This window comes from Coffea eugenioides, chromosome 3 (genome assembly GCF_003713205.1).
Source record: "Coffea eugenioides isolate CCC68of chromosome 3, Ceug_1.0, whole genome shotgun sequence".
Lineage (NCBI taxonomy): Eukaryota > Viridiplantae > Streptophyta > Magnoliopsida > Gentianales > Rubiaceae > Coffea > Coffea eugenioides.
In genome coordinates this window covers 1-24562 of record NC_040037.1, presented here as the reverse complement: position 1 = coordinate 24562, position 24562 = coordinate 1, and the positions used below count along the sequence as shown (strand labels likewise).

The window sequence follows — 24562 nt, the reverse complement described above, 5'->3', positions numbered from 1 at the left end:
ACCCTCAACCCTAAAACCCTAAACCCTCAACCCTAAACCCTCAACCCTAAACCCTCAAACCCTAAACCCTCAAACCCTAAACCCTCAACCCTAAACCCTCAACCCTCAACCCTAAACCCTCAACCCTAAACCCTAAAGAAAATTATATTTTGACCATTTAATTTTTATAAAATTATATTTTTACCTCATATTTTGGTGAAATTATACAATAACCTCTATATTTTTGCAAAATTGAAATTTTACCCCTATTTTTTACTAAGTTAGAAATTGACCACTGTAGTTTAGTAAAATTTCAACATTGGCCTCAATATTTTCTAGAAATCTATATTCATTCATAAACTTTAGCTAAATTGTAAATAAACCCATATTCTTTTGCTAACTTGTAAATAATAAATTCCTAAATCCTTTCTATATTCCATCACGCTCAAAAATTGATTGTTGTTTTTGAGATATTTAATTTGTTTTTACAAATTCTTAATCTTTCTAATTCTATGAATGTTAATTTTTTTGGTATCCTTTCTGTATACCCTTCTTTGTAATATTTTTTCTTCTCCTCGTTAATATTAGTGGAAAAGGAAAGATTCTACATAGTATAAAGGCATTTACAATGCTCTTTTTCGAGCACTTGTCTACTCCAATAATTAAATGAAGCACAATTTTTCCTTTTATATATTTAAGAGCATGGCTTCATTTTATAATATTTTCATTTTTCTTCTTAAACAATTATGTTATAATATTTTAAAATCAAATTTAGATCGTTTTTCTTTTTTTTAATCAATCAAACCACTTTGCCAATTGTACAACAATCTTGCGCAATAATATGTAAATTAGTTTCTTCGAGAAGACTTGCGTTTGTTTATATGTGTGTTGGAACTAATCATCCTACGATATATCGTCTATAAATTACCAAATGTCTGATTGTTTATGAGACAAAAATAAAGTAATATTATGGATAGGCCATTTCCTATTCCTAATTTGGGAGTTTAGGATAGAAAAGAAAATAATAGAGAGCTTAGGTTAGAAAAGAAAGGAAGAGAAGACAAAGGATAAAAATAATTTTCCGTATTGTTTGGAAGTTGTGGAAGAGAAAGGGAGAGAAAAAAGTATTATTATTCTTATGTGCATTTTACACATTTATTCTCCAACTTAAATTTTTGAAATTTATTTTGGTGGACAGTTCACAAGTTTTAAATGATAAAGTCTCACTTTTCTTTCATTTCTTTCCACTTTTGGAGAGAGTAGTTTTTTTTTTTTTACCAACGCATCCTTCCATTTCTTTTCTTTTCTTTTCTTTTCTTTTCCCACCGTATAAAACCCCCAAGCAAAGTAATATAATCCGTTATCCATCCTTTCTCTTCTTCTCTCTCCATTTTTTTTCCCATCCAAACACATAAACGTAGGATAAGAAGATCTATTTAACAAAAGACAGATTGATCACATCTTTCTTTATCTACTTCAGTCTTTTGCTTCCGTCGTGTGTACATCAACTCATCCATCGCTAGTAAATTGCCATCTTCAATATGCTTTGTGAATGAAAAAGTTACCGCGACCATGATCTGTGATCCACAAAGACTGACAGATTACTTCGTGATGGAAAATGCAGCTTTAAATTTTATTTCCTGATGAAAAGAAAATGCAGGAAGATGAAGCTGAAAGGAGAACAAGTTAGATGTAAAACACAAACATGGTAGCTTTGGTTTTTGCTGCTGTATTAACAAAAGTGTTTTGATGTAAATTGGTCATGAAAAAGGAATCTTGATCGGAATGTGTCACTAATATTACAGAAACTACATTAAATTAGCCACCAGCATCACATGAAACCTGAAGGGGGCGCCTTATAAATTCCCTACCTCAATCGCTGACTACTTATTGTTGCTTTATCATTTTCATCCTACTTCCACTTACTGGACGTTTCGTTGCCCCTGGGTTCTGAATCTCTACAGTTATGTTCTTCTGCGTTTCCACATCTGTACAGATTTACGTGCCATTTCCTCCAACACGATGTCAAGTTTGTTCTGTTTACTGCAACTTAGTGAATTGTGTCTGAGAGTTAAAAATAACAGGAGATACACTAACACTGCAGGTTGGATCCCGACTTGGACTTGTCTAATATTGACCACATCACCCGAACATCCTCGTACGCGCAAGCCATGACTTCCACCTGAAGATCCATTACACGCTTCTCATGTCCTGCAGCTGCAAGCGCATATTCATGTCGTGCTCGTAGAATTGAGATCCCAACAAAGAAAGTGTGAGATGGAATGGTAGATAGAATTATTTGGAGAGGACTAGCTAATAATACTGGTTACCTATACGTTGCTTGGACTTGTCATCTCTCGGAGATTGCTGATAGAAGAAAGTACAAGCTTTCCTGAACGGGGAGGAGATTGTTCGAACCCACGAAGTCATGCTTACTACGTAGTGCTGCTGTCTAGAACTGATCTTTGAATGTTTTAGTGGAACGGTTATGAAGCACACCACAGCAGCCCCAATGCCGAAGGTGACTTGTAACCCAGAGCGGAAGAACAGTTTGACGTTAGACCTGGCATGTGAAGAAGAGTCGGTTGCTAAATTATAGAAGGGAAGGCAAGATCCGTGAGATGAGCTCTCTGACTTATAATGCATTCCTACACCACTTCTTAATTATAGCTATCTAATCTTCTAAGATTTTGCTGCAGATCATTCCTTGGCACATGGAGCACGCTCCCCACACGTGGAAGTCTGAAGACCCGTACTTTCTGGTGAACATGGCTTCAAGATTAAGGTCCCCTGCCCTCCCTTTCCAGTTCTCCACCCTCCTCCCTTTTGCTTGCCCCCCTCCCGGTAGGAACACACACAGACAATCACATGCCCACTGGTAAAGAAATACATAGACAGCAGCATAACATTAGGCCTCTTGGTATGTGAATCTTTAACGAATATCAAGTCGTTTATTAATAAAAGTTTGCAAATGATATGTGACTCATCGACATCAAATCGATGATATTGTAGTCTGACTGAGTACATGACTTGTACATGGACAACACAGCCGAGTACATAATTTATACATACACAACAGAGCCTTAATGTCAAATTTAACTAACGATTGTCCACCAAACAGAAAGACAAAGCTTCCTAGTAGAAAGAGTTTTGGAAACGAGAACTTTCTGCAAACCCGACTCGCGAATTACCAAAGTCAAAGACAGTATGATAGGCACCCAGGAACAGATTTCCAAGAACCCTGCAACCAAAGACTTTGTGCTTGTTAACCAACACCACAAATGTAGACATATGAAGAAAAAAAATATAGGGAGAGTAGAATTCAAGATGCTCATATGTGCTGCGAACATCAAAAAGAAAACCAAGAAGGTACTCTCAGATGTCAACTTGGCACCCAAAGTCATTGATGAAGTTCAGATTGCATACCAGAGTGGGCCCTGCGGCTGAGGCACGTCCAAAGGCACAAAACCACTAAGACAGACTGCAGTGAGGTTTTCTTCAATTCTAATGGTGTACTACAAGTACAAGAAACCAGAGGATATAGTCAACGTAAAACTCACCATTACACCTTGTCTCCAGAACGCTAAAAGAAACACAGGTAAACTCTCTCATTTGAAAACGGGATTTACCTCTAGTGGTGAAAGGGGGAAGGATCTGTTCCCAATTGTAACTGATATAGATGGCAAGGTAGCAACACTTTCACAGTCAACAAATGCTCGACCAGTTGGATTTGGGAGCTTCTCACAAAGCTTAAGAAGAGAAAGTATTAGAAGACATTACCGCAAATGAGTTTTGGCAAAATGTTGTGGACCTGAAACGAAATGCAGTCTACTCAAACATTCACCTCATTAACATATTTCAACACATGGTCCTTTGTTTTCTTTTTTCTCAACTCTACTTGCATCCAGAACACAGCCATCTCACAGAATGGGCACAATGCATTCTCATCGGCTGCTAAGTCATCCACACTTGAACTTATGTCCACCAATTTGATGCCATGGACATTTTCAGTTACAGTCAGTATTATAGTATAATTGCCAAAGTGCTCGGTTAAGGTGTTAATGCACAAAAAGAAGAGAATCTAACCTAAAGTTCTCAGAACTCTTGTACAGACAAAGCCCAATATGATTACATAACTTCTTGGGCTCGAACTGTAGAAGCAAGAAGACAAATGCATAAAAATACGTCATGTCAGCATAAGGAAAAACTGAAAGAGAAAAAAAGTTAATATGAGTTCCCAAAAAACAAATTCGAAATGACTAAGAAGAATAAAACTGAGGAACAAAGACTAGATGGCAGAGAAGCTAACCCCTGAAATTAACTTCTCCCATATCAAATCGCCGTAAGAGGACACAATGCTTTTGCACTCCAAGCTCACAACTCCTTCTGCTCCAATTGCGTGGTTAATTTGAGTCAAAATAGTCTGGAATGGAGCTTATACACATCAATGAGAAGTATAACACTCGGATGATATTGGTGAAAAAGCAAGATAAATTGAATGCATACTGTTGGACCAGCAAGAAAGGAGGTTCCTGAGTCTACAATGGCAGCACAACCATCCCGGCAAAGACCTAAAACAATTTAAACTTTATGAAACATTTCATTTTCAGACACGAGAAAACATGACAATAGATTCATAACTTTCCTTCACAATATCATCATTACACATTCTTATATCATTTGAATAAGTTTCGACCCAAAATATGACTGGGGAATATATCAGAGAATTTATTTGTATTCACAAAAGTAACACTAAAGTAAATACATGCCGAGTGGGAAAATGTGCATAAGTACATCAGCTAAAGGAACCAAGTGAAAAGTAACCAACCAAGTTCTGTTTCTGTTTACGCAATGGAAAAAGAAGTCAGAAGGGGCATCTTCAAAGAGCATCCTTTTGCCAATTTATAAGAATGATTTGACATTGCAAGGACATCCGCAAGGTAGTTTTTCAAGTCATAATACAACATCAGATAAAGGACATGGCAAAAATAAATTGTTAATCTTTTTCTGCACAAGAGGGCAACTAGAGTGACTGGGATACAAACTCCCTCCCACCAGCATGGTAGAGCCTTGAGGGATTACACATTGGCCACTAGGCTAGCCCAAGTGCTTAATCTCGACTTGAATCAATCAGAACTTATCTTATATGATTTGAAGGTTTTTAGTAGAGTCCTCCTTTCATTTGTAGTTAATTCAGGGACAAAAACAAAATCCTCAGAATTGATAATGAACTCAAATTTTAAACTTCAACCACACCCTATCTACTGCAAATAGCAAAATGGCATACTTCAAAGCTTTCTTATCCACCAGTGATGAAGAAACAAGCTATTAGTCGTCTCCTAAAGGCTTATCCACTAACCAAAATCTGAACGATCCAAGCTATCTTAAATTATTTTTCTCTTCTTTTCTCTCAAAATCTCAACACCCAACTATGGGTTGGATTTTGTCAAGTTCAAATGGACATTTCCTCCTGTTTTAAAAATATAATGACAATCTCTGGCATATATCAGGGGACATAACTCTTATGCCAATTCATCAACTGCTAGCACAGGTAACAATTACTGGCTTCCTAAAAGGTTCTGACATTACAATTACTTTCATAGCTAGCTTCCTAAGAGTCTTTAACGTTAGAATTACCTTCAAATATACTAGGGATAAATAATGTAACTATGAGTTAGAGGTTTTTAAGACTTTATTTTAAACGAACAATTTCAATTAAAATAGTTGCAAAATGAAACATTAAGGTAGATTAGTTCTGCAATTCAGAAAAACCTGCATGGGTGTTAGCATACTTTACATCTGTTTTGCCAGACACACATTCTCATATTGTCTTTTATATAATGCTTGTTTGGTGAGTATCTAAACTGCCCATAGTTAAAAAATAACATTGAAGCTCATTCATAAGCAAAACTAATAAACGGTATATGTAGAAAAAAATGAAAAAAAAGTAAAAAAAAAAAAAAGGGGAAAAATTAAATTAAAAACTAAATAGTGTCAGGTGTCTTTCCTGCTCAAATTATCCAGTATATAATAGGATAAATAAATTGGCACAATGTCTCACCTTATTAATGCCAGTGCTAATGGCAGACCCCTATGTGTCAATATAACAAAATTCAAGCTATAACTAAATTATGCAAGTTAAGGTTTTATATATACAAAACAAATTCATGAATGCATTTTCTTTTTGACAGAAATTAAGTTTACACGTTAGGGATAACATTACGAATTCCATATCTGAAATAGATAGGTAACAATACGTAGTTAATGTGTCAAAGTTTACCGCATAGGGGTAAAAATGGAAAAACAAAAAGTGACAAAATTTAACACCAAAAGCCAGGCTGGTGCTTTAAATATAGGAAGGTTTCTTAGACGCTAAAATATAACTTTAACAAGTGAACTGACAAACGAATTGAAAGCTTTATATGTACTCCAAGCCTTTGTTGTCCAACATTGCTGAAAAAAGAATCATTACCCATCTCCTTAAAGCTTTACCCAGGAGCCAAACACCTTTTGAGGCCTACTCATATGGTTGCTGAGTGCTGACCACAAAGTCCTCAGAATCTACCTCCCAGTGTTGCAGTTTTATAAGATTTTCTCGTTTGACTTCAGAAGTATATTGATCATATAAATTTCCCAAAAACGCTATATATCTTTCACAATAGTCCAATTAGTACCAGAGCGAATCTTGTGTTGCCCAAAGCTACTAAGCATAACTAGCCCTTGTTTAGTTTTTTATAAAACATGTTAACAGCTTGCCACAAGGTGGTGGCCCACAGTTGAAATCATGACATAAAGAAAGAGAATAATATGTTTATGCACATCTAGTAGCTATTAGTTTAATAGCCCATCATCCATATAAAAACATACATAATAAGAGTACTTGTTCACATAAAATCATTTCCACACAATAACCTCAAAATATTGGCATAAAATTTTCAAAAACAAATTTGAAAACAGCTTAGGTGTTGAATGTGCACCAGAAACAAGCCATAATTAACTTCAAAATGATCAACATAATATGGAACCAAAAGGCATCACCTGTTGAATCACTTCCAATAAGTACATCCCCAACCTCAATCTGTGGCATTTAAGATAGCTAAGGTCAATTTCCACAACTGAAGTGAACCCAGTAGGACTGGTCTTCACCCTGGTTGAAATAATTGTATGAAATTAACCTTTGGTGTTGATTACCTGCCAGTAGCCACGTTGAGTAATTGGAACATAAGTATGATGACCCCTGAAGTGCGTCCAATCAATACCCCCAAAGATAATCTCACCTCCTGTCTTTGACTTAGGATCTGTATTCAGCGAAAAGGAGAATAACTTTTGGGTAACAACGCCTTGTAGCATCATATTGGACCTGCAATCGTCATGTAATTGTGCTTCAAACTTCCAAGAAAATTAAATATTGTGACCACAAAAGAACATTACTCTTCATCTTTAACCATCTACCAGGCACTTATATCTCAACCATGTTGATAAAACTTCATCGTGATTGCACTGAATTTTACCTAACCAGAACTTGATGCAAGATACACCCGATGATGTGCAAATTGAAGGTATATAGAGAGGATCAAAAATAATATATTCTCGGAGAATTTTAGGGATCATCCCAGGTCTTTATTTGTTCCCGTTACTAAGGATCCTTGAGCTAAATATATATGAGAAACCATTCTGGTAAATAATGACATCAAATGGAGAAACCATTCAGGTAAATAATATATATGAGAAACCATTCAGGTAAATAATGGAAAATGACATCAAAGAAACACTAGTTTGTTGCCCTTGATGATAGGCCTAATGTCAAAAAGGATTCCTTTGCCCCAGATGAAGAGGAAGCACATGGCAGACAGAACTGACAGAAAACGAAGTTGTTGTACTGAAGCAAAAAATGAGAGGATAATGACTGAATAAGCATGTTAACCTATATAATATACTCAGCCAATGTTGGTTCAATACCATATTTCTACTTTTGAGTTAAATAAAAGACAAGCATACGTAACAATAATTAGCTTCAGCATCTTGTTGGTTAAAGCCACATCGTGCTGGAGCCATCACAACAACGAATTGCAATACCCCCAAAAAAAAAAAGTTTAATGAATATATCAAGCATAGTATACCAAATTGGAGTTACACGTCCAATAGCAATGTCCTGAAATCCAAGTCCAAGTATCCCATCAAATTGTGCAACTAAGAACGTGAACAGTCCTTCCCATGTTGCCTCAGTGAACACCTAAGGAACTATAGCTTTCAGAATCCAAAATTTCAATCAAACCAAAAAGCCACAGAAACATTATCTGGAAAACAAGCTATCTTGCACCTGCTCCTTAATTGTGATACCTCCAAGTCCTGCATTATCTCTGCTAAAGAATCCATAGATGGATCCCGAGCCATAAGGGATTTTGCAAGATTTTCCTACACCAGAAACCTCATGCATAAGAGCCAAATTTGTACAAAAGCACATAGTACTTGCATACATAAAAGAGTGGTTCAGAGTAGCACATTTTATTTACCAATTTCTGTATATGTGCTGGATTGCCTTGACCTATACTTGGAGTGTACATAGCATGCAACCTGAAACAAATAATGCTTCGTGATGTTGTTTTAGGGGTGGAATGAGTATTTCAAATTTTACATTGACATGACTTACAGAAAAGAAGCATTTTGAAGATGGGACCCAAAGATTAGCACTGCCAGTATCAAAGACAACATCAAAATGTTGTGGTGGTGTACCGAGACTAATCTCACCATAATACTGCATATCCAAGTAGTTCTTCAGATACACAACATTTCGTTCTAGGGATTCCACGTGGCCAGTGAAGTTTCCCAAGTGTCCGGCATAGATTGTTGCCGCATGGATGTTGTTAAGATTCAAAGGCCGCTTCTTGAGAGCGATCCTCAGTATCCCATCAGACGGAAGGTTGAAAGCAAGGTTGCCGGCTCCAAAAAGTAGAAATGCTAGCACCAGTAGGTTTAGCAGCATGATGGTCTGATTGCCTGCCACAGTCACATAATGGTTCTAATATGAGATAGGTAAGAGTTTCTAGACACTCGATGAGCTCTTGTGCTTCTTGAAAGAAAGGCCATTTACAAGGCTGTGGTCAGCTATTTAGGCACTCTTAGAGTCTTGCCCAAAATTATCTCCGCATTCAACACCATTACGCCGAACGAGACCAATACGATTACATATATGGTGTTGAGAAGAACAATTACATGGGTTGTTGGCGTAGAAGGATATTATGTCATACAAATATAACGATTGACAAGAGGTAGAATACAGGAACTTTTAGAATCCATCAAAGAGATTGATGAGCTTTACCTCAAGTACAGTGGGAAGATGTCGAGCTCAACAAAGGATACAGGAAGAAGGCATCTGAGAGGCACGAATTCAACTCTGTAGGAGGCTCGGGGGTTATAAGATGGCATAGTCGTCAACGACGGATACATATAAATTGGTGGCGCCACTAGATTCGAGGGTGCGACATTAAATTGAACTTCATCGAATGGGTCCAGTCAAGGAAATTACTAGACAATTTCGCAGGAGAGACGTGGGTACATGACATGCGTATGCAAGAAAAAGGTCAGGGCCACTGAAATTGTAGCTTGTAAAGATGAAATTTCCGGGGCGTGTCTTTTCTGCTCTGCTTAGCATGGTCAATTCAAAGTTGAAAGTACCCAGATGACAGGACAACGATGATGATGTGCGTCCTTTTCCGCTATTCGGGAAGGAGTAAAGAGGCGTTGATAATTGATAACTAACTAGTAATACATAGTACTGCGTTAGGCATGTTCTCACCTACTGTTTTTAATGCCGGTAGCAGCTTCCCGCTTCCGCTTGCAGTAACTAATTTTGCGAGTTTCACAGCGGAAGGAAAGAAAAGGCACGAGTCCGGTCAGAACCGAGTATTTTGCCGTCCCTCGTCTTGTGGACTAATTGCATTTTCCCCCAAAAAGTCTTTAAGTCAGTTGCGAATTCCCGCTCATCTTTCGGTTGAACCATTTTAGCTCCTTGGATGCCGATCAATATGACCGAACCAGCCAATACTTGCCAAGAATGGATTTCATACACAGTGCTTGAACATCAATGCCCAAATATTTGGGTGCACAGCCTTTTTTGTGAGGTAAGTCGACTTACTAAAATAACATAAGGATAGGGTATTATTTGAAATTTTATTTGGAATAATTAATGTAGTACTTTTTGTGATGTGATGTATGTGAGATAAAAAGGTGGGTTGAAAAATGTGTTTATGATGCAAGCAAAATATTATTTAGAATTTGTTCACTATCCAAACAAACCATTGATTCAATTCCTTCGGTCAAAATCAAGACAAAAGTAAAAAGTTTTCACAATATTTTCTTTTTTGTTTTAATTGTATAGTTTTTCTTGTGGTTAACTAAAAAAGAAAATATATAAAATTGCAACCCAATAATTGAGACGTATCAATAAAAAAAGGTGAAAAAAAATAAATAAAACCTCTGCTGCACAGATGTGGGCAGTAAAAAATAAAAAGTCATTAAACATGTAAATGATTATAGAGTATTGTAAAAGAATACATGAAAACAAGCATTGAAAAGGGAAAAATATTTAGCATCTAAAATTAGACATCACGACTAAATAAAGTGCAAAATTAACATCTTTTTTGAAAGAACTTATTTTATGAGAAAATAAGGAATTAATAAGGGAAGTAGGATGACATTCCGAATTTTGAAAAAGGAGGAAACGAATAAAGGACAAGAAAAATCTAATCCTTTTTGAGCTATCCAAATGTCAAGGACATGTAGATGATAACCATCATCTACTAGTTTAATTTACTAAAACGCTCTTGGTCATTAGCCATTAAAGTTAAAAAGTTACAATTGGTTCTAGGAAAATTTGTGGAAACCTCCCTTGATGTTTCTAACACTAACACTCACCTTCCTAATGATTTAAGAAATAGCACTGATCACCCTTAAACTTAAGGATTCTGTTGTATATTCAGTCCAGGTTAGAAAAAGTGCCATTAAAAACTTGTTTTAAGGAATGAGATGAGAAATTTATACCATATTTGCCCTTCGTGCTACTTGCCAAATAGTATTAGCAAAGGAAAGACAAAACACCACAAAACTATTAAGAATCAAAAAACTTCAGGGGGTGCAAGTGCAAATCATTTTAGTTCACCAACAACACTCGAAACATTAGTTGAAAGTAACAGCTAGTTAAATAGCTATATATGTAGGTTCTTACAATAGCTTATAAAGGAAAAATTTTGACATATAAATCTCTCCTACAAACAATGACCAATACAACATCCATTCTTAAAGTCTTAAACTGATGATACATCATCCATTCATATGCCATTAATCATCAATAGTATATTCAAATGATGGTACATCATCCATTCACTAAAGTCATATTTGGCATTTTATCAATTTCTCCAATTTATTTAGTAATTATTCGTTCATAATTTGCAACCAAACAACGGCCAACGCTAGTCAACCTCCCCTTTGGGACCTTTTGTCTTAAAAAAGTATTATGAAAATTTTGTGTCTTAAAGTGACAACATCAAGGATTATTTACCTGTACAACAGTGATTCTTGCAAATTTTATGAACAAGATGCTCAGATTGTACTTGCGTTCTATCGCATATTGTGCTTCTTCTCTTATGGATGCTTTAACTCTCATCAACTAAGCAAAACCGACAACTTCTTCCCTAATGTATCGTTCATTCTATGGTTCATTTTTTTTCCACCGCTATCTATGGAGATAGTAAACTACAACATTGTCATCTCAAGAGCTGTCAATCAGAATTGGCACCAATTCATGGCGCCATCTTCTTCCTCAATTGGTGTCGTTGCTTAACTATGCATATAATGGTTAAAAATGCTAGAACTCTGAAGATGCTAAAATTCACAGGTAGTTTAATTAGTTACTCAATTAGTTTAATTAGTAAATAATTAGTTTAATTAGTTCCTCAATTTGTTCACAAGGAACATTTTTTGCTTTTGTAACATTGGTTCATTAGGTTTCTCAATTATAATTAGGGTATAAAGGTAAATTCACACAATCTCTTGTTTGCAATAGACCCCAATTTCTTCCTAGGGCATTTAATAGTATAAGGCATGTATATGATTACAACATATATATGATTTAGAGTACAATCACAAATACATGATAGTTAAGGGGCACAAATTACAATTAATCTTAAAACCAAGTCCTAGAGAAGAGTGAAGAAGGTACAAATTAGAGTCTCCCTCCCTCCTCTTGTACCCCAAGGTCCGAATTAGGCACAAGTCCTTCTCTTCTAGTTCACGAACTTCCCAACTAACCCTGCCTGCTCGATACCAGTGTCAGAGAAGTGAACGAAATCTTTTTTTTTTCTTGTTTTTTTTCAAATGGGGAAAAACTGCGAGACTCGTAGTTGTGTCGGAGGCACACACCTGCCCGAGTAAGGCGCAAAATTTACTTTTGAAACTGTGGAATTGTAATCCCAAGGACGTAAACCGAATGGATACGGACGACTGGGATTTGAGCGCGGAGGAATTGGATTCTCTGGAAAGAGACGCTCTCAAGCAAATTGCAGAACGCAAGTCCTCCTCTTCTTCTCCTGCTACTTCCACAACTGTGACTAGTGGTGCTACATCTTTGGACTCCGGGTTTTCTTTTCATGGTTATGGGCCCCAACAGAATTTACATTCCAAGCCTCAACCAGCTGCTCCACTGGGGAGGTCTCCGATCGACCCCCGTCCCACCCAGAAGGTTAATATTTACTACTACTGATAATTTTATTGCTTATGGTTAGGTTTACTTTTCTCCCAGAGCATTGTCTGCTCGGATTATTTTTCCTTATTGCCATTTGTGGGTATTCAGCATTCACATTTTTGTTTCAAGTACTTTAGGCTCCTGGTTTTGCTATGCAAAGTCTGTTGGCTGTTTGTACGTCTTGGAATGTTAAAAGCTTCTTCGCATTTGGTCCAAGGTTATATCTACTCTATCCTTCGTGGAATTTAATACAAAGAAGAGATTACTCTAAATTAGGAGAAAAATGAAGAGAAGAGCAGACAAAAGATTAAAACTTTTTCTTTCGCACTAGTAAGAATTAGGAAGGAAAATGGTCATTTCTCTCTGTTGTCTGAGATTGAAAATGATGGTACAAAAGATATACTCGTTATGCACATTTGACAGATATACAAATATTTGATGGGGGTAAAATTAGGCTTTTACAGGGCTTACTTGATTAGCTGTTTCTGTCTTTAAATTTCTTTTGTTGGGAGATTATGAAATTTTGAGGTTTGTGGTTTTTTTTTTCTTGAGATCATAAATTCTTCCATTTTTTCTCTTTTCTATTTGCATGAATCTCCCGACCAAAGTGGTTTTGCAATCATCACTCTCCCCAGAAAGCCATAGACATGTGGATCCCATCACCAAACTGTTCGAGAGTCCAGAATTCTGTATCAACTCTTAATGTAATTTCAACCGCTAGAGCCAAGTGCAGATTTTGTGTGGATGCCCTCTAAAAGAAAGAAATATAGAACATGTTATCCTCTTGATGTTACCATTGAGAATATTTTAGTTAATCTTGCATTTGGTTTGGGCAAAAATTTGATGGAAATTATTTTCTCCTTTACATTACCTTTCGTATTCCTTTTTTGCTTAATTATGAGATCCTAATGCGTCCTCAAGGAGTATTATTAATCTGTAACTTATTTTCTGCTGTGCATAGCGGATTGATCCTTCACCTCCTGCATCTATGATATCTCCTTCGTCCAGTGCTTGTGACGTAACTGGTAACTTTCTTGGCATTTTCCATCAAGCAGGTAGGTAAGTTCTACTTCTTCAGTCTGCATAACCACTAAACTTTCTTGCTCATTGTGGTTTCTCCTTGAAAACAAATCACGAAGATGACTACTCAAAGCAACAGCCTCCTAAACTCTCGGTCAGGTTATTCCTACATGCTAGTGGAAATGTTGCTGCAAAATTCCCATATGATCCGGTAGTCAAATCTAATTATTTGGAAATTTTAACTGACTTCTACTGTTTTTCTTTGTCCTTATGCATTAGTCTTCATGTTGTGCCAGTTAATTGTGGCAGCATTCCGTAAGATCCAAAAGGCCAGTTGGAATGTGAAAGAAAGGTGTGTTGTCCTGCTTCCCTCTTACGCATTTACTTATGTATGCATGAATTGCAAGAAGAAATAATTAAGATCTTTCTACTCCCGACTTACGGAAATTAAATGTGCAAATAAGGGATTGTGTTTGTTTCCTTTTCCTTTTCTGCTTTTTTTCATTTTATTTTTGTTTTCTGTACCATGTCTTTCTTAACTGCTGCAGCTTTATGATTCCAATTGATTGTGCAGATTGTGGATATTTCCCATGTCTTCATTGATTACAGTGGAAAAAGTTCTTAGTGATATATCTGACGCCAAACTGGAGGTAACGACCTCTAAATCATTTGTTGGAGACTTTTTCGAGCAGTTGTAGTATCACATGTTTCTGATTTTTTGGCAATTTCATTGCTCACAACTGAACAGATTAACATGGGAATTAGTAATTCTATGACCATGAAACTAGTCAAGCAGCCCTGCTTAGGATAAAGAAAGAGATCAAGCTAGATACTAGTTCATTCTGGGGATTCTAACATCATTATTCTTATCTTTATTGTGTTGATGTTGTTTGCTGGCACGTAGGTCGAGAATTTAGATCCTTTAGTACGGCGAGCTATTGCTGCTGCATCTGCAGTTCCAGATCTTCAAGGTAAATTTGATTCTGCACTTCAGCTGTCAGCTTCCACAGTAAGTTTGGGATAAAAGACCTTGACTCCTTTCCTTTGTGTTTCTTAATGACCAAGACAAAATAGCTCCTGTGATTCTTCTTAAAGATAATAATCGATTTTGTCTTCTTCTGGAACTTTGATTACATTATCTTTCTTCCAACTATTCCAGTCTTGACTGTTGGTCCATTTTTCTCAATATTGTCCTGTAAATTGGCTGAGACAAATGCCTTTCTCTTTGTTTCACCAGCTCGCTATCACCTCATTCCTGCAAGTATCGAATCGAGGCTTCTGCCTTTCCAGCGCGATGGTGTTAGGTATATCGAACATGGTTGTCAATGGGTTTGTTTGGATTGAGATAATTTTAGATAAAAAAATCTACTTCACAAATTCCAATCACCTTTTTATCTCACATACATCACATCACAAAAATGCTACAGTAATTATCTCAAATAAACTCCTATCCAAACAAACCCAATGTTTCTATTATTACACGGTGAATAATTGGATTGCATTTCATCACTAGCTGCACTCTTCTTTCATTTCCAAATACTAGTCTTACATTTTTCTGCAGATTTGTGCTCCAACATGGAGGGCGTGCCCTCCTAGCTGATGAGATGGGGCTTGGGAAGACTCTCCAGGTAAAGAGTGATGTACTTAACCAAAAACCTCCAATCTTGTTGCTGGATTATCATACTTGAGCTCTTAATACAAGACATTATCTTTTAAGATGTGCATATTGGACACAGTTTTTCAGATGTTGGCTCTTTTATTTATTTAGGCGCTTATGATGGCCCGTTAATCTCACTACTGGCAAATTCTCTCATGGTTTCACCACCTATTCGCCAGTTGTATATGCTCTAACACTTTGGCTGAAGCATGGCCATTTCTTCTTCTATTTATTTAGGCTATTGCTGTTGTCTCATGTATTCGTGAAGCATGGCCAGTTCTAGTTCTCACTCCATCATCGCTGAGGCTTCATTGGGCTTCTGTAAGTTTATTCATTTGCTGAATTTATGTTACCTATCGTGTTCAGTATTCACCTTTCTGATGTTCCACTGTAGATGATTCAAGATTGGCTGAATGTACCTTCGTCAGATATACTTGTAAGTTAAGTATGCTCTTTTATCCGTATACAAGCCAAAAAATGTGCTTGTGCTGGTCTTTTTTTTTTCGAGTAAATATTAATCCAATTGTAAGTAACATCAAGATTAATGATCTTATTGCCTCAAAATTCAGGTTCATAATAAAGGTGCATATGATAACTGTGCTGGTGTGATTCCTATTTTTCTTTTTGTTGCTTTCCAGATAATAAAACAATTCAGTACATATGCAGCACCACATGTTGTTGTAGAAATTCTGAAATTAGACAATTGTATCAACATAAAGGTCAAAAGAAAATATGTGATAGCTGAAACATAACTTTGGATACCCGGTTGCCTGCATCTAAATACTCTAGATTTCCACCAAAACTGTACTTTGAAGTCTGAACAGTTGAATAGGTTATGGAAGCTGTGGCAAAAACATAGTCCTAGGCAGTTTTTCCTAGATATCCTGATAATTTGATGCTTTATCTTGTTAGTCTTTTTTTATTTCAAGAAATGTAGTCTGTACAGATCAGTTACAAGAAGACCATTCTGTTCAAAGATTTCTTCGAAGTTTTCTAATTCCATTTGCTACTGGATAAGTTTGGTTGATGAACTTTTCAATTTCAAAATTTCTTGAACTGTCTCACTGATGTTGATATTCATGACAAATCTATTACTGATGTAGATGTTCATCAATAGGTGGTTTTATCTCAATGTGGTGGGTCAAACAGGGGTGGATTTAATATACTGGCATCAAACACCAAGAGGACTATCCAACTTGATGGTGTTTTTAACATCATATCCTATGACATTGTCCCTAAGTTTCAGGATGTCCTGATGGCTTCAGAATTTAAGGTTAGTATACTTGATTATTTGAAGCTCTATTTTGATAAAAGAGGAATCTTTCCACATGATAGCTTTTTCTTGAGATTCAAGCATCCCCTTTAGCATTTCATAATTCTTCTTTGTTTCCAATTGCAGTACTTTTGTGCAGGAATTTTTTTATGTAAATGATATTTTGCTTGCCTAAGGGTAAAGCTCTCTTCTGTTAGTACCTTCTTGGTTAAACATGTACACGTTGCCGCCTCATTAGATTAAATGGGTTCGAATCATGACTGCATTAGTACCTTAGAACAAAGCATGTACATCAACAATTAAACATGAGACTTCTTGTTAAATTTGATAGTCAAAACAAGAAAGGAACGGTTTCAAAATAAATATCCACTTTGCCTTTAATTTATTCTTTAACTTTTTTCTTTTTCTCTTCGTTTCTTCTTTTTCTTATTCTCCTCCTTTGTCCTTCAAGAAACCCTGGCAGTAGTTCTGCCTACCAAGAGCCTCAAACCACTGCATGTGGTGCCGTTTCATCCACCACCTTTGCTGTATCAAAGTTGAACTCCATAGTATTAGTATGATAATGGTTTCCATGGCCTCTTGACCATAATTCAGTTTTCATCAATCTCAATGTTCCAAATTACTGACCAAAAAATCTGACAGCTTCAAGCAGCTGAAGAGTGAGGACAGAAAAAAAGAAGGCCCTCTGGTTTGTGGCCTTAGATGAATTGCCTAACCAGTTGGTGTCACAGTTTTACAGTGAAGGATCATATTGCAGTACATTTGATGATTATAGTAAAGTTGCATTGATCAACTCCAGCCTTGAATACAGTTTACAACCTGAAGAATCTTTAAGATGCTTGACTCTTTCTGCTTTGTGGAAATACTTGAATCTTTGAATCAAACTCTGACAAGGAAATGATCAACGCCCTTTTCTCGCCTGAATATCTTGAATGAATGATTCAGTAGTCAGATCATCGTCTGACCCTAATACTTGCTTTACCACCTAAATCTGTGAAAAACGCACTGCATTGAATTCATTGTGATATCTTGATTGTTGGTCTATTTGTGCCAACAAGTGCATTTATAGATAAAATCTGATAAGGGAAGAGTGAGAGCATATGAAGAATTAGTGTAGGGTGTCTGTAATGGAATGGAGCTTGTCATTGATTCTTTGTTTATGTCAAAATATTGTCTTCCTAAATTTGACTACCAATATAGGGGGGAAAAAGAGTGACAAAACCAATGGTTACTCTTTAGTTGAAACTAAGATGGTGCAAAAAGCATATTCCCTGGCAGTAAGGTGCTAATTGGTCAGAATGTTTATTTAACTTGGTAAGTAAGTATTTTCATCCTCTTAGTTGCGTGTCTTCTATGTAAATATTATCGAAACTAAGAATTATCATCTGCAAACAACAACATTGCTGGGTTTAGCTTAAATTCCATTAGTTGGTTTGAACCCCCTTTTTTATTCTTATGTTGTTTTAACAACATATATCCTAAAGTATCAGCAATCTTAAGCTCATATTAATCTCTGCTTATACATTTTTTTGCAGACTGTGTAACAAATAATGTTCCTTTTCTTTACATAAAAATGGCTAGTATTTCTTTTCTTTTAATCAATAAATGATTTGTTTGTACAGGTAGTTATTGCAGATGAATCACATTTCTTAAAAAATGGCCAAGCAAAAAGGACAAATGCTACAGTTCCCATATTGCAGGTCTCTCTCTTTCTCTCTCTCTCTCTCTCTCTCACTCTCTCTCCCCTCCGGGCGGGCCCCAAAGACCCAAAGAAGGATTAGGCAGGTTAGATGAAATGGCAGTTGTGGCTATGTCATAGGACCCTGCATCTTAGGAAAAGATGGAAAAGAATAGACAATAATTGAAAGATGTCGTTCACATTAAAAGTTTTTTTCAATAGGAATTTTCGTACTAACTAATGCTGTAGAAAACATCTCCGTTTCTATCTTTCTATCTCGCTCACACAGATATTGATTATTTGTAGAAAGCTCAATATGTGATGCTGCTCAGTGGAACGCCTGCTTTGTCACGACCGATTGAATTATTTAAACAGGTAACTCTCATAAAAGGTAACTTTTGTTTCTCTTTGCAGTTGAAATCTTTTTTCTTTTCTTTTTTTTTTTTGCTTTGCTGTCTCTTTTTTTATTTTATTTTTTTGGAGTTCCTAAAACTGTATTTGACAGCTGGAAGCCTTGTATCCTGGTGTATATAAGAATGTCCATGAATATGGCAATCGGTACTGCAAGGGTGTAAGTTAGATATGTGACTGGTGTTTGTTAAATTTATATTGTCCACGGCTTTCATTACTCAAATCGATAATTGTACTCATGATATTCTAGGGCACATTTGGAGTCTATCAGGGAGCAAGCAATCATGAAGAGCTGCACAATTTGATGAAAGCAACAGTGATGATTCGCAGACTTAAAAAGGATGTCCTTTCGGAGCTACCTGTAAAGCGCCGACAACAGGTATAAGTTGTTCTGTTTGGTCTTTTCTTGAGTTAGAAATTTCTATTGACCCTTTTAAAGAGCTTGTGTCATACATTTCAATGCAAGAATAAGTATGTTGTGATGGATGTTGTAGGGTATTTGGTTTCACTTTCCTCTCCAGGATATTATAAGCATTAATTTAGTTTCAACTGATGGCACCGCTGAGCTTCCTTGGAATTTCCATCTTTTAATTTGTTTCCTGATGTAGTACTCATCCGCTATTGTTAATAGTGTTTCCCTTTTTTCTTTTGGCTCCAGGTGTTCTTGGATTTAGGGGAGAAGGAAATGAGACATGTTAATGCCTTATTTTGTGAGGTGATCCAAGCTTCCGATTGTATGAATGTTCTATTAAAATAGGCCTCTCTTTTTCGCAAATTTGACGTTTGGACTCCTTTCTTTTCAAATTTGACTTTCGGGCTTCTCTTGTTACATCAACATTTCAGTGATTTGGGACCCGGGATGTTGCTCTTGGCCCTTGATTGTCTACCAGAAGTGATCCCCACATTCCTTGACTTTTCATTCTTTTTTGTTCCTTTCTTTAGTTTGGGGGGGGCAGTACGTTTCTGAGTTCACTGTTCTTTCTGTTCCTTGTCTACTGAATGTGCACAGTATGGATCAGACCTCCTTTCTGTTTCTTCTGTCATTTACAAATTGCAGGCCTAGCCTCAAAGTTATGCTCCACTTGCTTCCTCATCCCAAAATGTGAATAGTTCATTCCTAATATACTGAAAAGTAACTGCTTCTTGTGCAAGCTTATTCATATTTGCTCTTCAAGGTTTATTATGATAGCTGCCCTTAATTCCTAATGGTCAAAGAAAGAATACTTCTAACTTGATGCTATTCTATAGTTGGAGATAATTAAATCCAAAATTAGGTCCAGTCACTCCAAAGAGGAAGCTGAGTCACTTAAATATGCTGAGAAGAATCTCATTAATAAGGTATGCAGTCCTGGAGGTTCAGCTTTTGTGGTGTGCTTTTTCTCTTTTATTAATATTCTACTGCTTGATTATCTTACAGTCAACTTTCTTCTCTGTTAACACCTTTGACAAAAAGTTGATGTGCATAATCAGAAACACACATTAGCAACTTAGCTAAGAACTTTTTCTGTCTGTTTTTAGAAGTAAAACTTAATAAATGCTATTACCTGGAATCAGTTAAGGCTTGGAGCAACAGAAAGAATAGGTAAATAACTTTAAATTGCTAATTTTTTTTGTCTATGATCATTTGACTGATGCAAAATGCATAGATAAGAATTGGAGCACTGGAGAATTAAGAAAATTATGTACATGTGAACTTGCTTGCTGTTTTACTGTCCAGTTCAATCTATTTTAGTTAGTTTTCTGCCCTGGCATGGTTATTGTGCTAATAGCTTTGGATAGTGGTGGAATGAAATGATGTTTAGCTTTGGATGTTGCGAGCAGTGCTTGCTTGTAAATCTACTTTAGGTGGTTAAGTCTTGGGAAATCTATTTGGAATTTCTATAGCTTCTTACTTCTCTTTTATCTTTGCTTCCTCCTGAACTTCTACTTCTACACTCTTTTTCTGAGATTTTCGGAGCTAAAGTTCAATTAAGAATTTCATTTATTCTTTAATGCCTGTGGGGCAAATTTGGGTCCTGACTGAAAGGCAGATAAGCTAGAAAGCAAAGGAAAAGGGTACATTTAATCCAAATTGTCACGGGCCAAAAATGTCATTGAAAGTTATACATTTCTACTGAAAACAGAAAGAAAAAAAAAGCATAGCTGTCATTTTTCAGGTTTCACTACGAGATGTGAATTTATACTACACTGTACTTATTCCTCGCATTGGATTTGATTTGGAAACACTGCTATCAGCAAAGACCTAATTAAAACTGCTCAACATTTGTTTCCGAGTTTTTTTGCTTTAATTACAGTCAATAGCATTTTGCCCTCTTAAACTGTGGGGTTATTATAAGGGCTAAACTAACTGTATATGGCCTTTTTTGTCACACGTTTTAGGTTTAGGGTGAATCTGGTGAACACTTTAGGGTAAATGATATCGTCACAAAAACTTTATGGCGTAGCAAATTTCTTTCAAAATGACAATTATACACTCCGCTAGGCAAAAACTTTATGGCATAGCAAGATTTTGATAACGGTATACAGTTGGCATTTTGGAAGAAACCTAATGTGACACTTTCACTGACTAGACCACTTTTTTTTTCTCTCACTGAATAGATTGTTAATAGACTTGGCCTCATCTTAAAAAAGTAAAACCACTGTGTTTTCTGCATTCAAATCATATCTACTATTGCTTACCAGTGCTGCATATCTTATACTCATTACCCCTTTTATTTGTCTACTAGGACATTATTAATATTACCTTCTATGGATCGTAAGTTGAATACTGACATACAACTTTATGTTACGCTATTCAATAGAGATGTTGGAAATGAATTTCTCTTCACTGAGAAAGTATTACTGAAAATTAATTTGATGTGAAAAAGGTCTAGATTCTTGGGAGGGTTATTTGTAAAATAACCTTTACTAGTAGGATGATACTTACTTATTAATCAATGTCATCTTTCTATTTACTTCTGATAGGGAGATCAAATTGATTAAAAGATAGATGTGTGACAAAATATCATGATTTTCTTTTTACAGGTTTAAAATCTCGGTGTGCGTGTGATAAAAGGCTTATTCCAATAGCATTAGTCGTTTTAGAATTACAATGAGCGTTAGCTATAGTTTACAAATGGTGTCCTTAGGGTTACAACAAGGGTAGTTCCTTCCTCTAAAGAAAAAATTGTATGTTTGAGTTTACTTGTAGAGATTTGCTGTAATGCGCAACCGTTTTTTCAGTAATTTCTAATTGCTATCTACCATTTCACTTTGAAATTTGAGGTTGGTGGGCTCACAATATTTCTGCCATTAAAATCTTTAGAAGACTCAAACAGTCCACCGCTGCCTATGACATGTACTTCTCATGTTTGTTTCACAAATCATCAACTTCTCTTGCAGGAACATTTCATCAACTATTGGATGAGAAATTGGCCCAAAATTCATAATGATGTGCAATTGTTAATATTAAGTCCGCCAGTGAACATGAGATAGTAGGAAAGCAAGACTCATTTCGCCCCATTCTTTTTACTGTGCATAAAAAATAAAAAATAGAAAAACTCCCAAAAATGAACTAAAATTGGGATAGAGGGAGTATTTTTAAAATTTCAAAAAAGCTGCTCATGAATAAACCGTTGAGAACAGGACCTAAGTGATCATTAACTGTTCATAAAAACTTTATTGTAAACTTGTGTTTCCTAGCAACTTAATACTTTCTCCGACCTCTGTAATTCATCCATTTGAGCCATGATTTTGTGCTTTCTGCTCTTTCTAACAGTTTGATGTGTTCTACTTGACTTCAGTATGACATTTTGCTAATAATACCACTTTAAAATTCAGATATATACTGATTCAGCCGAAGCCAAGATTCCAGCTGTTCTGGATTATTTGGGAACTATGATAGAGGTATCTGGACATTTTCTTACGTCAATTATTTGCCACTAGTTAAAGACAGCCATCAGTAAATTGATTTTTTTCCCTTATATGTAATCTGTGTATGATTTTGTGGTCAGAGGATGGAGCTATTAGTATGCATGTCAAACAAGTTGATAAAAATTGCACCATGATGGAAGTTTCTAATTGTATGATTGGGGAAGAAATGGATGTTGATGTTTCCAGGCTACTTTGGCTTGGGTTTTTTTTGTCTGTGAGGGGGAGGGTGATTGAGGTGGTTGGGGTTTGAGAGGTGGTGTTGAATGTAAATGAGGTGTAATAAAAACAAAGGTTTCCAAGTTGCGCTGTCTTCTAGATTGCATTTAGTTGCGGTGGATGTTATCTACATGGTTGAACTCTTACCAATAGTGATTGCTGTTTTCTTTGTTTGAACTAACCTTCCATTTTAATGCTGTTCACTTACATTGTTAAGTTCTAAATGTACAGGCTGGCTGCAAGTTCCTAATTTTTGCACATCACCAACCAATGATCTGCTCAATACATCAATACCTGCTTGTAAGGCCTTTGAGTTTATGTAAGATTCGTTAAGATCTCTACAATCTAGGATTCACTATCATGTTTGCAGAAGAAAAAAGTTGGGTGTATTCGTATTGATGGTGGTACCCCAGCTGCATCAAGGCAAGCTTTAGTTACAGACTTTCAGGAGAAAAGCAGTATAAAGGCTGCTGTGGTATTGCACTTTTTCTGTATTTTCTTCATCCTTGACCACAGTTATTTTCTCATGTGATTTTGCATTGTCATGTCGTAATGTTTTATTGGTACAGCTGTCTATTAAAGCTGGTGGATTTGGATTAACCTTAACAGCAGCAAGCACGGTAATCTTTGCAGAATTGTCTTGGACACCAGGTGACCTGATTCAGGCAGAAGATCGAGCACATAGGATTGGTCAGGTAATGACTGTCATTTATATCATTTTTGTGGTTGAAATATTCGCTTTTTCAACTGTACTGATAATTTTCACCAGCCACTGAGAATCCTGCACGTTGTTTTATTTTATACAAGTCATTCTGTCCGTATCTTACTCTTGACACCATTCCGCACACTTTATTTTTGCATGTATTGGAGCCTTTTCTCAGAAGCCTATTTGTTGATTTTGCATTCCCTTAGCATGGTTGCTTTGACATGTTTTGTTGGCTTTGCTTTTCAATTTTTACCTTTATGGAGCTAAAGAAATATCTAGGAGGAATTATTCTCTGATGGATGTCCCTTTGGAACAATATATTAAGATTCTTTTAGCCTTAATGTAATAAAAGTAATGTGTTCATCTAATGGATGATTTATGCATGGTTATACATAGAATAGATATGAGTTTCTTCTTTCTTCTATAATTTAACCAGTCATGATAGATAGTCATCGAAGATCAGGTCCTAAAACCGCGCAACAAGTTCAATGAAATATCTTTAGAAGCTGGAATGGATTCTCAAAATAAGAAAAAGGGGAAAAAAAAAGAGGAAAGCAAAAAGAAAAACAAAATAGGTATATAATTGTGCTTTTAAATTAGCACATGGGTTTTTAATTTTTCAGAAGCCCTCGTATAACTGTCTCTCCATAAAAGCCACAAAATCACTACAGGGCATAGATGCTGCATGCTGCTATCATGGTTTACTATAAGATTTCTGAGAAAAATGTTCATGTTTGTAAAACCAATTTTTGACTGGAATTTCTTGTTTGTGTTTGACTGGCTTCGTTTTTGTGCTTAGGTATCATCAGTCAACATATACTATCTGCTGGCAAATGACACAGTCGATGATATAATATGGTAACATGCATTTATTTGCTATTATCAGTGCAATCTCTTTTTTTTTGGGAGGGGGGTTGAAATTGTTGTGTGTTTCACAGCTGAGACTTCCCTAATTTCATACTTGTGTAGGG

At 36.1% G+C, this 24562-nt stretch overlaps 3 protein-coding genes across 11 annotated transcripts; 1 reads left to right on the top strand and 2 right to left on the bottom strand.

Annotated features, from left to right (window-relative positions):
• Positions 1 to 1677: 1677 nt before the first annotated feature.
• Positions 1678 to 2823, bottom strand: LOC113764487. Of its 2 annotated transcripts, none has more exons than XM_027308403.1 (2): positions 2310 to 2823; positions 1678 to 2196 (listed from the first exon to the last, which is right to left on the bottom strand). In XM_027308403.1, the coding sequence occupies exons 1-2, from the start codon at positions 2623 to 2625 to the stop codon at positions 2072 to 2074; spliced, it is 441 nt and encodes a 146-aa protein (XP_027164204.1). In that variant the 5' UTR covers positions 2626 to 2823; the 3' UTR covers positions 1678 to 2071. The 2 variants fall into 2 exon arrangements, with proteins under 2 accessions (XP_027164204.1, XP_027164205.1); XM_027308404.1 differs by having other exon boundaries at positions 1678 to 2190.
• Positions 2824 to 2910: 87 nt separating this feature from the next.
• On the bottom strand, positions 2911 to 9599 carry LOC113764486 (aspartic proteinase A2-like). The gene is made up of 14 exons (XM_027308402.1): positions 9299 to 9599; positions 8630 to 8976; positions 8493 to 8553; positions 8300 to 8394; positions 8100 to 8212; positions 7171 to 7339; positions 7018 to 7057; positions 4486 to 4550; positions 4289 to 4402; positions 4066 to 4130; positions 3824 to 3953; positions 3609 to 3728; positions 3406 to 3494; positions 2911 to 3220 (listed from the first exon to the last, which is right to left on the bottom strand). Exons 2-14 carry the CDS (start codon positions 8960 to 8962, stop codon positions 3115 to 3117), a joined length of 1500 nt encoding a protein of 499 aa, XP_027164203.1. The 5' UTR covers positions 8963 to 8976; positions 9299 to 9599; the 3' UTR covers positions 2911 to 3114.
• A 2646-nt stretch (positions 9600 to 12245) lies between these two features.
• LOC113764542 (SWI/SNF-related matrix-associated actin-dependent regulator of chromatin subfamily A-like protein 1) lies at positions 12246 to 24551 on the top strand. 8 transcript variants are annotated; one of them, XM_027308466.1, is made up of 22 exons: positions 12246 to 12715; positions 13683 to 13743; positions 13858 to 13949; positions 14035 to 14090; positions 14313 to 14388; positions 14643 to 14709; positions 14976 to 15042; positions 15300 to 15366; positions 15633 to 15716; positions 15790 to 15831; positions 16513 to 16668; positions 18291 to 18368; positions 18653 to 18721; positions 18852 to 18917; positions 19008 to 19136; positions 19416 to 19472; positions 20006 to 20095; positions 22577 to 22642; positions 23117 to 23185; positions 23256 to 23360; positions 23455 to 23580; positions 24391 to 24551. In XM_027308466.1, the coding sequence occupies exons 1-22, from the start codon at positions 12464 to 12466 to the stop codon at positions 24451 to 24453; spliced, it is 1938 nt and encodes a 645-aa protein (XP_027164267.1). In that variant the 5' UTR covers positions 12246 to 12463; the 3' UTR covers positions 24454 to 24551. The 8 variants fall into 8 exon arrangements, with proteins under 8 accessions (XP_027164267.1, XP_027164264.1, XP_027164266.1 ...); XM_027308463.1 differs by having other exon boundaries at positions 13683 to 13773; XM_027308465.1 differs by having other exon boundaries at positions 13680 to 13743.
• Positions 24552 to 24562: the final 11 nt, after the last annotated feature.